The following is a 16,984-nucleotide window of genomic DNA, read 5'->3' as shown; positions in this document are numbered from 1 at the left end:
TTTTTTTATTATCTTGAAACATTTTGTTTTCTCACATGTAGTTATATAGTTTCCCTAAGTATAAAAAAAATTATTTAGATCTACAATTTAAGTTAAAGTATCAATCCATTAATATGACCTTGCTGATTGTTCTTTTTAAGTTCCTAGTCTAAATTACTAATGAGTGTACCTATTAAAAGTAGTTATACTATTGGAATTCTAGCATTAGTAAAAACAAAACATAATACTGGTGACTTTTCTTCACTGGTTTACCCTTAATGAATAAAAAGTCCACCTTTTAAAAATGCTTGAATTACAAGATTCCTTACTTTTAGGTTTAACTGATGTTTTAGGCATATGTATTTTCCTGTTAGAAGATTGTTTGGTTCACTAAGCTTCTCAAAGTGGATATTGCTTCTTACCAGGGGCTTCACAAGCCAAAAGTATGTGCTCAACTATATTAATCAAACTTTTGTAGCCAGTATGAAAACTTAGCTCACCTCACATCTGTAGCACTTCACATGGAAACTCCTGTCTAAAGCTACAACCCTAACAGTTTCTTGTTCACCCTGTTCAGGCATGATTGGACCTTTACACACACAACAGCGTGGGGCAAATTTTCTATTGAAGAGAAAGTTTAACGTCAAATTTTACAATATAATTACTCTTCAAAACTACTAAACAAGAAATAGTTAAGTATCTCAGGGAAACCTCAGTCTTAATTGCATAGACAGTTTTTAAATAATTTATTACTATCCAAACACAATATTTCTTTCATAGAAATATTCAGCAAAATTGTATTCATTTGTAATTAAACAAAAAGCTACACACAATTGGTATCCACTTTACCCACCACAGATATCAAAACCCAGACATACCACTGTGCCTTTGGGTGGCAGAAACCTTCAGATTCAAACCTTAATAACCATTAATTTGAAATTGCAGACATTACCAATAGTTGAGTAATTCATTTTTTGCTCATGTGTATCGTACAAAGTTAAAGACTGGTTTTTACACCAAAAAGAATATACAAAAAAAGCAAAGCTAATCAAATCAGGCCTTTCATTTATACACCCAATGAAATATAATTCCAGTAAAAACAATAATTAAAATTAGCAAGCACTATTCATAGAGCCAAACTTAGATTTTTGCTCTTAGACAACAACACACAAATAAAGAACAATACAATTTTTTATGTTGCAAAAAATATATCAAAATAACTTTAATTTTTATCTCAATGGAGTTTACTTGATCTGATGAAGAACCAAATTTTGGCTCATTATTATCTTAACTGCCAAAAGTTAATCATTTGAAACCTCAAACCAAATTTATTCAAAGTGAGATAACTTTGAATTGTCTTGAAAACAAGAGTCAAAACAAGTCCTCCACCAGGCATTGGCTGGGTGGGGGTTAAAAAGTTCAATTTAAACCTTGCAAGGTGCAGGCAGATATAATATTAAAATGTAACACTTCTGTTGTATAATAGCAGCTTACAAAAAAAGATATCTTGTGGCATATTCTGTAACATTTAAAATAAAAGTTTGATAATTTCAAAGCATGCAGTTGTGCAAAGTATACATTTACATCATCAAGTTTTCTTTCAACTTTTATACTACAAATGGCCCTGAACCATGAATTATTGAATAACTTGTTAAATTTGCCTTGCTCTGTGTCTTTTTCTTCTCTAAATACATTTGACAATCAGCAACTTGATGGTTTTATCTGAAAACTTGAATTGTTTAAGCAGAGTCACATACTTCTTATATCAAGCTGTTGAAAATGTGAACTTTTACATGGAGGACTCTGCAGAGGTACAAGTTTTAGAAAAGGAAGATAAGTTTACTTAACAATAATTACCTAATAAACAATGGAAATGTTCCAACAGACAGGAAAGTTATCACTGGAAAAAGTGCTTCTTAATAACTTGAAATGTATTAATGAACAACTAGCTAAAAATCAAATATGCCTGGGAGTAGTTCTCAGTCTTCTTTGAGTTGTTTGATTGATTTAGTGTTTTATGGCACAAAGCAACTAGGCTATCTGTGTCAAACATCAGGTAAAGAGTTAACATTAAAGTAAATTTAGCAAAATTCATAAAAGGAAATAAAGGTAAAACAAAACAAAATTTAAAAAACAAATAGCATAAAGCCAATGTTTACATCTAGTCTACAACATTAAGAGAAACACTACAGTAATAAAAGTTGTAAAGGACTTTCTGTAGCATAATTTTAATTATCATAACTCACCAGGAAGACTAACAGGTAAGTACAAAAACCATCATCAGTCACCTAAAGTTGGGCTTTCCAGTCCTGGTTTCAAGTTACTTGATGTTATGGCCATTTTCAAAAAGTAAAGTAATAAAAGTTTTAAAACACTTGTAGCAAAATTGTAATAACAACTCTCCAGAATGACTAACGAATAGTTGGAACAGCAGTGTTATTCACCTGAGGTTGGCCTTTCCAGTCCTGGTTGAGTTATTTGATGTTACAGCCATTTTCTAATTTAAAATCAAACTAGGTGTACTTTGACTCTTAAAAAGGGAATCACATAAAAAAAAGTCCTAATGCATAAATTAAAAAAAAACTTAAATGGCATTCAAAAGATTAATGGCCTTTAAAACACTAAAAACATTTCCAAGGTGGACAGTGTCAACATCACCAATAACACTGTCTAATGTTATGGACAAACCTTGGGACAGAACATGTTTAAAATGGTGCTGTCGTTATGACCCTGAATGAGAGCAAGAAAGTAATATGTGGTTTATTGTGACATGAGTGTTACAGACTACACATTGGTACATCAGTTCCAGATAAAAGAAAATGATAAGTTAAACTGGGACCAAAGCATACTCTAGTTAGAACAACTTTCTCTTTACAATCATTACAGAAGCAAGACGGCCAAAGTCAAATAGAGGGTTTTATTTGAAAAAGCTTGTTTTCGTGTTGCTCACTCCAAGTCAACTGGCAGCTGGAACGGAGCCGAGCCTTAAATACAGGACCATAGTCCACGTATGGAATAGGCACAGTGGTAATACTGCCAGAGCAGATAGATTTAGCTGCAATGTAGGTGAGCTCATTCCCGTGAATACCAACATGGCCTGGTATCCAGAAAAACTGGATAGAAGTAGATTTTAAAGAGAAATGGGCCAGTCGATTTTGAATACTGGCCAGAACAGGATGTGAACTAACATGAAGCAATTCCAAGGCCAGTAGAGAGCTAAGCGAGTCATTATAAATAGTGCAGTTTGAGTATTGCTAAGCTTTCATGTGATCCAGGGCAAGAGAAGTGGCATACAGTTCAGCAGTGAACATAGAAGCTGTAGAGGGGATTCTGCACACAACCACCGAACCACAACAAACCATGGCAGAACCCACACAGTCATCTGATTTCAAACTATCTGTATAAATAGGAATGGAAGGATAAATCGAAGGAAGTTCAGCAAATAATAGACAGTATTTCCAATCGGGAGTGTCTACTTTTCTCAGATGAGTTAAAGATAGGTCACATTTGGGGACTGTAATAAACCATGGTTGGATGGGCTGACCAGTGGATACAGCAATGTTTTCCGAGAACAGACCCAATTCATCCAACTGCGCCAGGATACAAAGGCCAAAAGGAGCAATGGCAGATCGTCTGTTCTGAAAAAATATGGCCCACCAAAGAAGAAAAACACAACCCCAGGTGAGATGCTCTGGTAAGAAACAAAGTTTTGAAGCATACAGTAAAACAGTTGCAAACGGCAGAGGTGCAAAGGAGGTTCGTGAGACTATGTGCAAGCTCTGAACTGGGGAAGTGCAGAAAGCCCCGGTGCAGAGCCTTCTTCCGAGTTAAAAAAAACAAAAACAAATGGTATTTGTAGAACAAATGCTAAACAGTCAAGCAAAATAAAATAAACCAAAGTCACAGTTTCCTAATTCTGCAAACTTGTGAAGTATTATATTATCAATTATATTAGATAAAAGCAGCATTAGGCTGATACATACATAACATTTTTAACAATCACATACACCTAGGACAGTGATGATATGTCAAACAAAACTGCATTTCAGGTCTACATAGTTTAAGTTCTCACTTTTATGGATAGGTTTTATAGCATAAATTTGGTTTGTGAAAGTAAACTGACAAGGTTATCAGGGACAAATGAACAAAATTTTGAATAATTCAGTGAGTTTTTTCACAAGTTACTCATCAAATGAAATAAACAGGAAGAAAGGTTACCTCTGGAAGTCTTCAATGCAGTGTATTTGATTATGTGCATCAATAGTAAATGGAATACCATCTAAACATATTCCACAAACCACACAAGTAAAACAGCCAGGATGATATGGTTTCCCTGTAGCTCTTAAGATCTGCAGCAAAAAAAGTAACAACTCACACCTCAAGATTGTATTAATATTAGCTACTTCAAAAATAAATTAAGATATATTCTTAAATACTTTTATATATTACTGCACATTAATATTATAATTCCACATACAAGCGCTAAGGTTTATGGTACAAAATAATAACTTGATATATATAATCTCAGTTTTATTATATTTTTAATATTTGTTTTTGTGTTTATGTTTCTGAAAGTCTTAAAATATCAGGATTTACCCTTAAATTTTATTTAAAACATAGCGTGATATTAACTTTAAAAAATGTGCAAAAATATAAGTGCTCAGTTAGTGGAGGAATTTGTGTTTTGATTATAAGAAAGTCACATTAAGCTATCTGCTTCGTCCACTGAGGGGGCTCAAACCCCTAAATTTAGCTGTAAATCTGAAGACTTACCACAATCTCACTAGGGTACTTAGTGAGGACTCTAGCCACTTGGTCATGAATGGACCAACTGGGATTGGAGCTGGCATAACCAAGGAAAAGTGCATGAGAATAGTGTGTTTGCTTCTCTACTAATCATTGTATTTGCATAGTGATCCAAGCAACACCTGCAAATTGACTTTACAGTGTTCCTAGAGCAATCATGTAAATCTCTCAAATGAACAGCGTTACTCTAGGAAGAAACAAGTGAATGAAGTAGGTCATACCCAGCAATTTAATTTTAAACAAGTTTCCTTTATTTAAATTTTATCCAGAAGACACTTATGAGTAGAAAACTGCATTAACCCATGAATATCAGTGATAACCCCTTTATCTAAATGCAAAGAATGTTTGTTCTGAATTTTGCACAAAGCTACACAAGGATTATCTGCACTAGTGTCCCTAATTTAGCAGTGTAAAACTAGAGGGAAGGCAGCTAGTCGTCACCACCCACCACCAACTCTTGTACCAACAAAAAGTGGGATTGACCATCACATTATAATGCCCCCAGGACTGAAAGGGCGAGCATGTTTGGTACGACAAGGATTCAAACCTGCAACCCTCAGATTATGAGTCAAATGCCTTAACCCACCTGGTCATGCGAGGCTGCAAAGAATGAAACTTGTTTTTATTTATAGTAACCTTTCACCAACCTCTTAAATTCTTTATTTGCAATTCATTTTTTTTTAAATAGGAAATCAATTTACCTCAGTTTTATTTTGTCAGTATAAATGTAAGGAATATAGAGTGGAACCCCTCTAAGCAGCCACCCTTTGAAAGCGATCATTCAATCAGTCCTTTTTTTTTTTTTGTTTACATAATCCCTAATTATGTACAGTGCAACCCCTCTAATCAGGCCAGTTTGTCTCAGTCCTGAAAATGGCTGCTTTAGAGGGGTTCCATTGTAGTTGATTATAATTGTGTTGAACAGGATATTTTTAAATAGATGTACAAAGTTGATTTAATCTTTATGCCAAAGATGGAGAAAGTACAAATTTGATAATTTACTTACTCTGTCTAAGATAGGATGTTGACACACACAACACTTTTCAAGGGTATTCTATCAAGAAAATACAGGTAAAAATTAGAAATCAGAATATAAAAAATTTCATAACACTTTAAACTAGCAGGGACCTGCAAAATATTTGCAGTCTAATTAGTATATTTATTGCAACAGCACTTCTTTAAATATGGCATTTCTAGAATAACACAAAATAATTCCAATGAAATTTGCAAGTCTACTTTTCTTAGGCATCACATTAGTAAAGTATGCCTTATATTTGGTAGAAACAAGTTAACACTAACTTGTGTATTTTTTGCTTTAGTTTAGTTAGAAGTAAACTTTACTGTACTTAATACTATCAATAAAAAAACAAACATTCTATGACCTAACATTAGACCTTTTTAAAAACTGACAAGTTTTTAATATGTTGTTTCACAAAATATCCACTAAAAGTATATTATATTCCTGTCTGTTTAGTTTACATCTGTTAAAATGAAGTGGGTGAGCAATTTCAGGACATGCAAAAACTGAATATTGTTTAATGTGCTGATCAACGTAATTTTAGCATAGCTTAAGAAAACGAAACACAATCCAAGCTTTGCACATGAGTCATGCAAACTCATTGAGGCTGGATTTTTGTTTTTGGCCTTATGCAACACATTTGAAAAAGTTTTTGCTATAAGAGCTCTGTTACAGCTGCTTGTTTTCCAGTTACTTATGTAAAGTTTTCTAACCTAGTCAATCATTTTAGCTACTATACAAGCCCCTCAAATCTACACATGAATTGTAAGTGACAAACTTGTGGCCAGTAACAGTCAAATGTTTCAATAAATACTTCTTTGCTAAAAGTTTTCCTTAAACCAGATGCTTATGATCTGATAGGGATGGTATATTGTTAATTGATGGATGGATAATTATTTGTAGTTTGACTGCTAAGACTATAAAAGGTCTATATACTAGCAATAACTTCTAGTTCTTTAATCACATATGCTTCACTTTAATACTACAAATGCTTTATACAGTACAAGTTATTTTGTACTTGAGATCTCAAAATTACTAGCTGCAACATTTAACAATTTCTTTACCTTTGTAGTGCTAGAAGCACCCAGTCTTTTAACAGTCACACAAACTACATAACCAAACTGCATGAAACATTGCACAAATTTTTAAAGCACATTATTTTTCTGCAAGAAAAAATCATATTTTATACAGTATTAATAAAAATGTTTTAGGTTCTAAAATTTATATACTGCTGTGAAACAACTATTCAAAAGAATATTTCTTTTCATGTTAGCTTCTACTTTTTTTTTGTTCAGCACAGTACCTTTATGTGTCTAATCCATTTTAACTTATTTGATGCTCATTAATATATTACCTTATTATTTTTGTAAATTAAATCATTTCCCACAATAAATCATACAAACATAGTATGTGTGATCTGCATAACTAAATGCAGCAGTCTACTTTGCCAACAAAAGCAGGAATTAAACATCATTATCTATCCTACTAATACCACTGTGTACTTTTTATTACAGCATTATGTTGTTTTGGACACTTCTTATAGCAATTTTATGAATGACCAACAATCCCTATTTTCTATTAAAATTTCAATTTTTTTTCCTTATTTATTTGTTCAGTTTTATATCCAATGAATACAACATCTACAAGTGTTCAGTATAACCATATCTTCAATAGCTATAACTATTACAAGATTTAAAACCACAATAAAAAATATATAACATGTAATTGTTTTTGGCCTACAGATAAGTGTATACAGCTGCCTAAGAAAGGAGTAACTTTTAAATTTGTGATTATTATTTTAATTATTGTTTTATTACTTTTTGTAAGAGAATTCCTACTTATTTTAATAATAATTAAAGGTATTAATGGCATCTAAATCTGTTCTTGTAAGTCTAGTTTTTCCTTACTTAAAGATAATTAACTTCACTATTTCTTGTCACAGAAGAATATTTCTCTAGTTTTCAAATGAACACAGTGTAATATAAGAAATTATCAGTAATAAGAATAACACTGGAAATTTAGACAAAATATCTTGTTCTTCAAAATGTATTAAGGTTATTTAATTACAACTGACTGCATCAAACTTCTGTTATATTTTCAAAACCTTAACTAATTGCCATATAAAATTACTATATTACTGACTAACTATTAAAACTAGCTTAAAAAAAACACCTCTCTAACATTCAATTTTCAAAGATAATAAACAATTTAAAGTTCTCAAGATTTCCAAGGGTGGTACACTGTGACTGAGAGATCAACCAGTTTAAAGCTAAACTGTAAAAAAATGAATGTGATAAAATTTGATTAGAAAACAAACATGTATTTAGGAGTTTAATAGAATATCTGAAGTGCAATGTTCATAATTCAGACACCCACTGATGTAACAGCAACATGATTGAACCATTTAGTTTTTTATTTCAAGAAATTAATTATATAAACATTATATAAAGCTAAAATATAAATTTTACATTTGAGTAAAAGGAATTGTTGAAATGAAAAAATAATTTTAATTTTTAATTAAGTTTTTACATGCGAGTTGTAAGGTGCAATCAGAGGGTCTCATCTGCTCAGAAATAATCATATAAATGAGATTTCCACATACTATAGACTAAATCATGATGAAAGAAAGCTTTATATTATTAGAAGGCACAGGTTTAATTTTGTGATTTAGATTGTAAGTTATTTTATATGATTGGAGTGTGTCATTACATAACTTGCTTACAAGAACATTTTAAATGTTTACAATTACACAATAATGCAATAAATAAACTGACACAATCATGCACTAAATATTTTGTAGCTTTTCAGTATATGATTTCTAGTGTTCATTATTTATGTTTTAACAGCTACCTAACCAAAATCAAACTTACCAGGTAGTCTGCCTCACAATATGGCTGACCATCCATAGAAAAAAATGACTTTCCTTGAAGTTGAATCTCTAGAATGCATAAATATGGAAGGGGAAAAAACAATAACAACAAAAGTAGGCAAGGTTTTAATGCTTTCAAAAACATACATAATATTGTCTTTATTCCTAAGAACATTGTCCATATTACTGTTTAAAACAAATATGACATAACTCACTTGATTTATCTAAAATTATGAATATTCTTATCATTAACTCCAAACCAGTCACAGTAATTAAAGCACATGAATCCACAGTGAAAGTTTATTGATGTGATAAAGCTATTATCTTAACTGTAAAGATTTTAAATATGCACTTGTTTCTTCTACACATAGAAAAGCAATTGTGGCTTAAATGTTAGTAACTAATAATACAATGAAAATTGTTTTGGCTACAATCCCTTTAAATAAATTAAGTTTTTCACTTAAAAAAAATAGAAGCTATATAGGAATACAATGAAAAACAGTTACTTTCTGGGGTTCAAACCCACAACACAACTTTTCTCCTATTCAATATAATAGTAATGCTGGCTGTTGGCTTGCAAATACATTACCTAGCTTCTTCATTAACTCATCTAGTATTAGATTAAAACTGTCTTTTGTCACAATAAGAGCTTGGCCTCAGCATAAGAAAAACAAAACAATAACAAAATATAAGAAGCTTGAGTGTATCATGTTTGGTAGCAGTCCATTAATTCAAAAATATGTACAAAAATTGTTTCTCAACTGTTCAAAGAAAAAAGAAGTGACTAATGTGAAATTAGAATTCATTCAAAAACTGCTTAATTGAGATGTAATGTGTGGACTTTTAATTACATTACACATTAAAACCATTAGAGATGCTATGTATAAAGAGTTAGCAAACATTAAGTATGTACAATGATTGCCATTTATGTATAAAATCAAATGAATGATCAGAACACAGCAGTTTGTACTTACACAACTAGAAGTTTAATACAACTGTAAACAGCTCTCACTTTAAATACTGTACATGTCACATTTCATTTTTTTGTGACACAAGTACATCAACACATGTAACGTAGAGTTTTGAAATGCAAGATGTTAATGGATTTATTAAGCTTTTAGTTGTGTAAATATCAGTCTAACTTGGCACTAGATAGAATTGATTGAAATCGTGTATATGCTATAATTTTTCATGTTCTTTATTTACAAAGCTTCTCTATGTGCACAGTTTTAAATCTTTGAAAATAAGCACCACAAACACTAGAAACATCAGCTCATTACCTATACACTTTTAGAGCATTATATGCTATCCTTAACCATAAAATTCAAGTGGATGGGTGGATATATCCTCATGCATTTGGATAGGAGGTGAAAGCATGGCATCATTAGTGGAGTGTAATTTGCTTAATGCATATGGCTTAAACAAAAGGTACATATTACGAAAGCTTATTTACATATGCAATTTTCCAAGCAGAACAACTGTGAATGGAAAACACTGCAAGAATCAAGGATTCTTCTTACAGATAGCACAATATATATAAATAGTTTAAACAGGTTTGATTACTTGGTCAAATCATAAGTGATGCCATTTTGCAAGCAAAAAGGTAAAGGATTCTTTCTAAAAATGGAATAGCAAGAGAAGAGTGCATATTCTCTGGGGTGATTAAGTTATTTTAAAAAGTAACAGAATGTTTGCTGAACTTGGCAGGAGAAAAAGTATTAGTGGATATTTTCATTACAAATATGTTAAAGATTTTGAAAAAAACACTGTGAGAGGAAACAACTTTTTACCAGAAAAAGTGTATAATGCTGATGAAACTGGAGTGTTCTGTGGATGACTGCTGTCTTGTACTTCAGCTGGTGATACCAAACCCCTGGTAAAGAAAATTAAAAATAACCTCAAAGGTTGCAGGAACACAAACAGAAGTTGCTGGTGACAGAGAAATCTGCAGCATTACAGACTCTTAGGAAGCAAGTTTTACTTGGGCACTACAGACACAACAAGACTTCATGGATGAGAGCAAATTTATCAGAAGTACTTTAAGTAAGTCAAGTTACGTGAAGAATGTAAGGCACTGTTGTTGCAAGACAATGCAAAGTCACACTTGGAAGAAACTTGCATGACTAATTCAACCACTTTTGTAGTGTTTTTGCTACCACTGTGACAACTCACTTCACCTATTGATCATCAGGGTATGATCATGAACTTAAAAAGCCATTACTGTAACTCTTTTCTGAGTTACCACATCAACAACTGTTTGACAGCTGTGTGCCAAGAATTTTACCATCAAGGATGCAATATGGGAAACCACAGCTGCTTAGAAGGTGAAACCTGTAAACTGACAGTGATCTTGGTGTAAATTATGGTTGCCCACTGTCTTTGAACCTAATCTTGAAGTAAAAGCATTTAATGGGATCATTGTAAGGCAATGCAAAACAATAGAAGGTGTTGTGAATACATGCAGCTCAATCAAGTAACCAGTAGCACACACTGAAGCAACTGAGAGGTGGCTGGATGTTGATATGCATGCTCTCACCACAGATCTCCTTACTGATATTAAAACTGTGAAGATAGTCACCAATCCTGCTACCAAGTTTCATGATAACAGTGACAATAACAACCTCAATTGTATTCCCTCACTTTTATGGTTGACAAAGGTTAAGCCCTTTATGGAGTTAGGACCTGATTACAAATCATGAATGCACACTTGATGTTATCTCAAACAACCTACATACAATGTACAAGCGAAATTCAATCCAAGATCACACACAGCTTTAAAAGAGCAAGTGACACCTCCTCAATCCCTAAGGTCTAATTCTTGTGATCCAACTACAAGTAGTACCCATATACTTGTGCATTATCTGAAGTATTCTTCAATACACAACAATGATGATGACCATTCTGTTACCTCAAGCCCAGATGACCTAGGGCCAAAAGATGATCACTAATTTCTTTCTCATCCCTCAATCACCATACCCTCCTCATCAAAACCATTACCAACATAAAAATAACATTTTAGTGTAATATTATGTATTATCTCTATTATTGCTTTTAATATAATTATTTATGTATTTATTCCTAATTTGAACGCATTAATGTCAGTACTAATATGGTACATAGATCTCAAGAAGGGAACTCAACTATCCTCACATCACCAGAAACACACATGAAGACTATAGAGGTAGTACTGTACATGTAAAGATTATTGCTGAAAGGGATGGGGGGGAATATACTTTCTCATGTCCTCCAGTATGAATGGTTTGCTTAAATGCTACTTTCAGATTTAGTAGTATGTTATGAATTAACTTCTTAACATAACTAGTGCTTAGTTACAAATATATTAGTATCATGATTGCCTTCCATCAATGTAAACTCATCTCTCAAGAAAATATAAACACAATTGAAAAATACATTCTAAACAGTTGTTGGTAAATTGATTTCTGTACTATTGTTACTTATTAGAAGTCTTAGGGTGAAAGGCTTTACCAAAAACTGAACACTTACGGCAAATAGAGCATGTAAAGCAAGATATGTGGTACAGCTGATCCATTGCACTGCAGCCACTACCTTCTCCAAGAACTTTCTCTCCACATTTGTGGCATGTCCCTGAAAAAAAAAAAAAGTCAAAATTTATAACAAATCCATGTGTAAGTTTTCATTTGTTGGGAAATTCACTTTGAAAAACAAATTCTGAAATAAACAGCATTTTGTTAAAACTATTAAAGATATTCAATGACACTTTAAAAACATCCATCTGAGAAGTACTGCACAAAACAACCACAATACTTCTTGTTTTGTGATGATATTAACAACAGTAAATAAATACCCAAAAATATACTTTCATATACATAAACTATAAAACAGTATACTATCTTATTGAACATGAAACTAGGCTGACTACACAATTCTTTTTGACGTCTATGTGTTTGTGTGTTGAAAATTACTTTTCTAATTTTGTCTTGGAAAATCTAAATTTAAAGAATTGAGAGTTCTTCAAGCAAATGATGGTGAGTATTAGCATAAATCAGTAAAAATCTTTGTCTTCAGGAAGTTTGAATTACATACTTATGTTTGGTCATGTAATATAAATAGTATCTAAGTTTTCCAAATTACTTCAGAAAAAATGAGGTTCTGCATTAAAATATTCTAAGTTAGATAGTTTGTTTTGTGATTTATTTACTTTTGATATTGTGTGATTTCTTAATATTGTAAGTAGGTTTGTATGTAAATTGTGGCATTTCATATGCTACTCCCTCCATATTATCTCTCTCTCTCTGACAATTTTAAACTGAAGTTAATGATACAAAAAATTTCATCTTTAGTAATTTTGAAAAATGCATCACCTAAGATTAAATAAAATTCAAAAAATAAAAAAAATAATGTATTAAGTGTACAACTGTATTTGGTCTTTAACTTAAAAATGAATTAATCATGTGTGCTAACTGATAGGACAATGAAAAAACTTCCCTTCATTAACATAAAGGTGGATACTCCCTACTATGTGGGAGACACCTTGAGGCCATACGTATGAAGGCACTAATAAACAACTTGGTGATTGGAAATATATGAGGTAGAAGAAATTTGGAGGAACTAGACAGAGTAGGCATCTGAAGTCATCATAAGAGCCTAAGGGAAGAAGAAAAGCAACTAGCAAGCCCCTTCATGGCATGAAAAGTGACATCCTGAAGGTAGGTTCATGGGTTTAGTTTGGTTTGAATTTTGTGCAAAGCTACATGAGGGCTATCTGCACTGCAAGACTAGAGAGAAGGCAGCTAGTCATCACCACCCACTGCCAACTCTTAGGCTATTTTTTACCAATGAGTAGTGGGACTGACCATCACATTTTTATGCCCCATGGCTGAAAGGGTGAGCATGTTTGGTGTGATGGGGATTCAAATCAAGGACCCTCGGATTACAAGTCAAGTGCCTTAACCACCTGGTCATGCTGGGTCTAGGTGAAAGTAAACTGGAAGACATAGATCAGGCATGCCAATCTATTGAAGAGGTACTTTAAAATGGAAGACAACCTAACAGACACAGCAAAGATGGATATGGTAGCTGTGGCTGTTGCAGATGTAGAACCAGAGTACAATGACTTTGTAATAGAACCAGAAGACCTACTAGACTTAAGATCATTAAGTGGAGAGAAGACATGTAAAGACATCAACATCAATGCAGAACTGAGTGGCAAGCAGAAGAAAATTACATAACAACTGTGTCAGTATACAGTTAGGTATGGAAAGACAAATCTTGAGCAACACAAGATCAAAGCAAAAACAAAAGATACTGTCAAGGTGAAGTCCTACCAGAGGCCCAGTGTAAAGAGAGACCAACAAAGAAACAGCAAATATTAGTGCAGACTATATAAGGAGACTTACTGTATGAACTAGAACAGTCTTTGTATATAATACAAAAATATTTTGAATATTGCTCTTGAAAAAGATCTTACTGTTGGATATACAAGACTATTTAGCTTAATAATTATTTACTTTATTTCCAAACAAGAGACTAAACGTTAAATATTTTAAATGTAATAGTTGTGACAAGTTTGTTATGTAACTATACAAATCATACCCTATATATGTTTTATTATTGTTGTACTAGGTTCTAGTGATATTGTTGATGTCATCTTCCTCGAAGCTTCAAAGTCATTCTACTTATGTGCAATATTGTTGCTATTAGAGGGCTAGATAGTTATATTTTATCACATATTATAAATGCATGCAGATACAGCAAGTTAATAAAAAGTTAGTTAAAGAAAACTAAGAATTGTGCTGTCATGTGAGTGATTAGCCTTAACAGGTGATTTCTACAGTGTGTTTTACAGCTGTATTGTAACAAAGAAAATGTCTTATCAACTAGGTTCTAAAGTAACTGAAATGTGTGAACTTTGATGAAAAATAGGATTATTTAAAGCTCTGGATACAACTGTGGTAATCCATATAGTAACAAAAATGAATATATTGCAGACTGTATAAGAGCAGAAAAATTTTGACAGTTGGATTCTAAAGTAATTGAATCAGAGTGGACTTTTGACAAGAGAAGGGAATTTTTGTACATATTTTTGACTTGTTTTAATAGATATTAAATGCTTTCCATTTACTGTTGACATTTATTGCTGACAAGTCACAGACACCTACTTATACTAAAACCCTGACATGCAATATTTCAGAACATGTGCTTATCATGTGACTACCCTCCCCCAGTCATTATATGCCATTTATAAGAACAATCCTCACTATCAAGAATTGGCAGCTGCAAATTGGAAGCACCAGCCTATCACACACCTGACAAGGCAACATCTACCATCAGGTGAGATCCTGAAATGTGATATGTGCCAACTAAAAAAGTATAGAAAAAAGTAAAATGTTAACTTACTCCAGTCAAAGGGAAATAGAAGTGTGTAGATTCCCCATAGGAAGAAGACACAGCAAGGTTATGCAAATAATGCACAACAAATGTATTGCATTGTCCACATCCTATCTTGACCAATCTCCTCCAATGACAAGCAGTTGAAAACACAGGTAATGATCTAGATACAAAGAAACACCGTGCAGGTGGTGACCTTACACAGAGATGTCAGAATAGACTACTTGTCTGAGTTGATAAACCCAATCAGTGTAGGCAACATGGGTCAGATCACATGACACACAAGGAATCCTTCAAACAAATAGATGGGAATGATAATATGAGAGTATAAGCCATATAACATTTTGGGGAAAGAACCAGACAAAGAAGCCTATCTGGAACCGAATGAGAAAACAAAAACAGGTGGAAAATGGAAGATAAGGAAACAAGAGAGGTAGGTATTTCATGCTCATTGGCACAAAGCTACAAGGCTGTCTGTGCCAAACAGTACACTCACTATAATGGTATATGGAAATGAAGGTAAAAATATGTAAAATTAAGACCTGCTAGGAAGACAAGCATTAAGTTCAAACTTACTATCAGTCACCTGAAGCTTGCCTTTACAGTCCTGGGTTCAGGTCAAAAGAAAAGTAAAATGTGTAAAAGAAATCATGCTAAAACAGTGTATAGTTCAATAAAAACCTTAAATTAAGTTAAAAAGAGGCTTTTAATGTAAAAATGTGAGTGAGGCAGCCAGTATCACTTATGACATTAGCTAATGTCAAGGGCAAACCTACCTTAAAAATATGTTTAAAACTGCGTCCTCATTCTTGGTTGTAACGATGGCCTAATAATAAAATATGTACAATTGTGACCTTAGTGCCACACAGACCACACATTAGTGTATCAGTACCAGATAAAAGGATGTAGTAAGTTAAAAAACTGTGACCAATGCATAGCCTAGCCAAAACAACTTCCTCCCTTCTATCTTTATAGAACAGAAACAAGATAGCCAAAGAGCTAAAGAAGGCTTGAGTTGAAAAAGCTTATTATTTCGTTGCTCACTCCAGGTCGACTGCAAACTGGTGTATAGTCGGGTTTTGATAACTGAACCATAGTCCATGTATGGAACAGGGACAGTGGTGATAGAGTCAGAGCAGAAGGACTTTGCTGCTCTGTCAACTAGCTCATTTCCATGAATACCAACATAACCTGGAATCCAAAAAAACTGGACAGAGATAGATGATAGAGAGAGATGAGCCAGTTTGTTTTGGATACTGATGGTAACTAACATGGAATGATGTCAGAGCCAATAGACAGCTGAGTGAAGCAGTATAGATCGTACAATTCGTATATTGCATAGTTTCAATATGATTCAGGGCAAGAGAAATGGCATACAATTTGACAGTGAACACAGAAACTGTAGAAGGGATTCTGTGTGCTACAACTAAACTGTAACAAACCATGGCAGAACCTACAGAGTCAACTGATTTTGAACCATCCATATATATATGGAAATGGATGGATCATTTGAAAGATGTTCAGCAAATAAAGAGCAATATTTCCAATCTGGAGTATCAGCCTTCCTCAGATGACTAAACTGTTGATACTGCTATGCTATTCAAAGATACATCCAATTTTTCTGATTGTGCCTGAATGTAAAGGAGGCTAAAAGGAACAATGGTAGATTTTCTATTATAGAAAAGTGTGTCTCACTGACGATGGAAAACACAACCCCAAGTAGGATACTGTGGTAAATATCGATGTTTGGAAGCATACATAAGAGACAGTTGCAAATAGCAAATATACAGAGTGGGGTTCATGGGACTCCACATACAAACTTTGGACTGGAGAAGAACGAAAGCCCCCAGTGCAAAGCCGGAGCCCTTGATGGTGGATAGGATCCAGCATTTTCAGTGCTGAGGTTATGAAAAAACCATAATTCATAGACCCATAGCCAAGTT

The 16,984-nt window shown here is 33.1% G+C and overlaps 1 protein-coding gene across 4 annotated transcripts in view; it reads right to left on the bottom strand.

The window, feature by feature from the left end:
- The window catches only part of LOC143250738 (thyroid receptor-interacting protein 6-like), a 59,018-nt gene that overhangs the window by 16,946 nt on the left and 25,088 nt on the right, over positions 1 to 16,984 (bottom strand). For all 4 annotated transcript variants that reach the window (XR_013028351.1, XM_076501704.1, XM_076501694.1 and 1 more), the window contains exons 5-9: positions 12,177 to 12,278; positions 8,674 to 8,741; positions 5,792 to 5,839; positions 4,198 to 4,328; positions 480 to 600 (exon numbers count right to left, since the gene is read on the bottom strand). Coding sequence is in view for 3 of the 4 variants with exons in the window: in XM_076501704.1 (XP_076357819.1) it covers positions 480 to 600; positions 4,198 to 4,328; positions 5,792 to 5,839; positions 8,674 to 8,741; positions 12,177 to 12,278 (470 nt within the window). In the remaining variant the exon portion in view is untranslated. The remainder of the gene's footprint in view (positions 1 to 479; positions 601 to 4,197; positions 4,329 to 5,791; positions 5,840 to 8,673; positions 8,742 to 12,176; positions 12,279 to 16,984) is intronic.

This window comes from Tachypleus tridentatus, chromosome 1 (genome assembly GCF_004210375.1).
Source record: "Tachypleus tridentatus isolate NWPU-2018 chromosome 1, ASM421037v1, whole genome shotgun sequence".
Lineage (NCBI taxonomy): Eukaryota > Metazoa > Arthropoda > Merostomata > Xiphosura > Limulidae > Tachypleus > Tachypleus tridentatus.
This window is presented reverse-complemented; position numbering and strand designations above follow the sequence as displayed.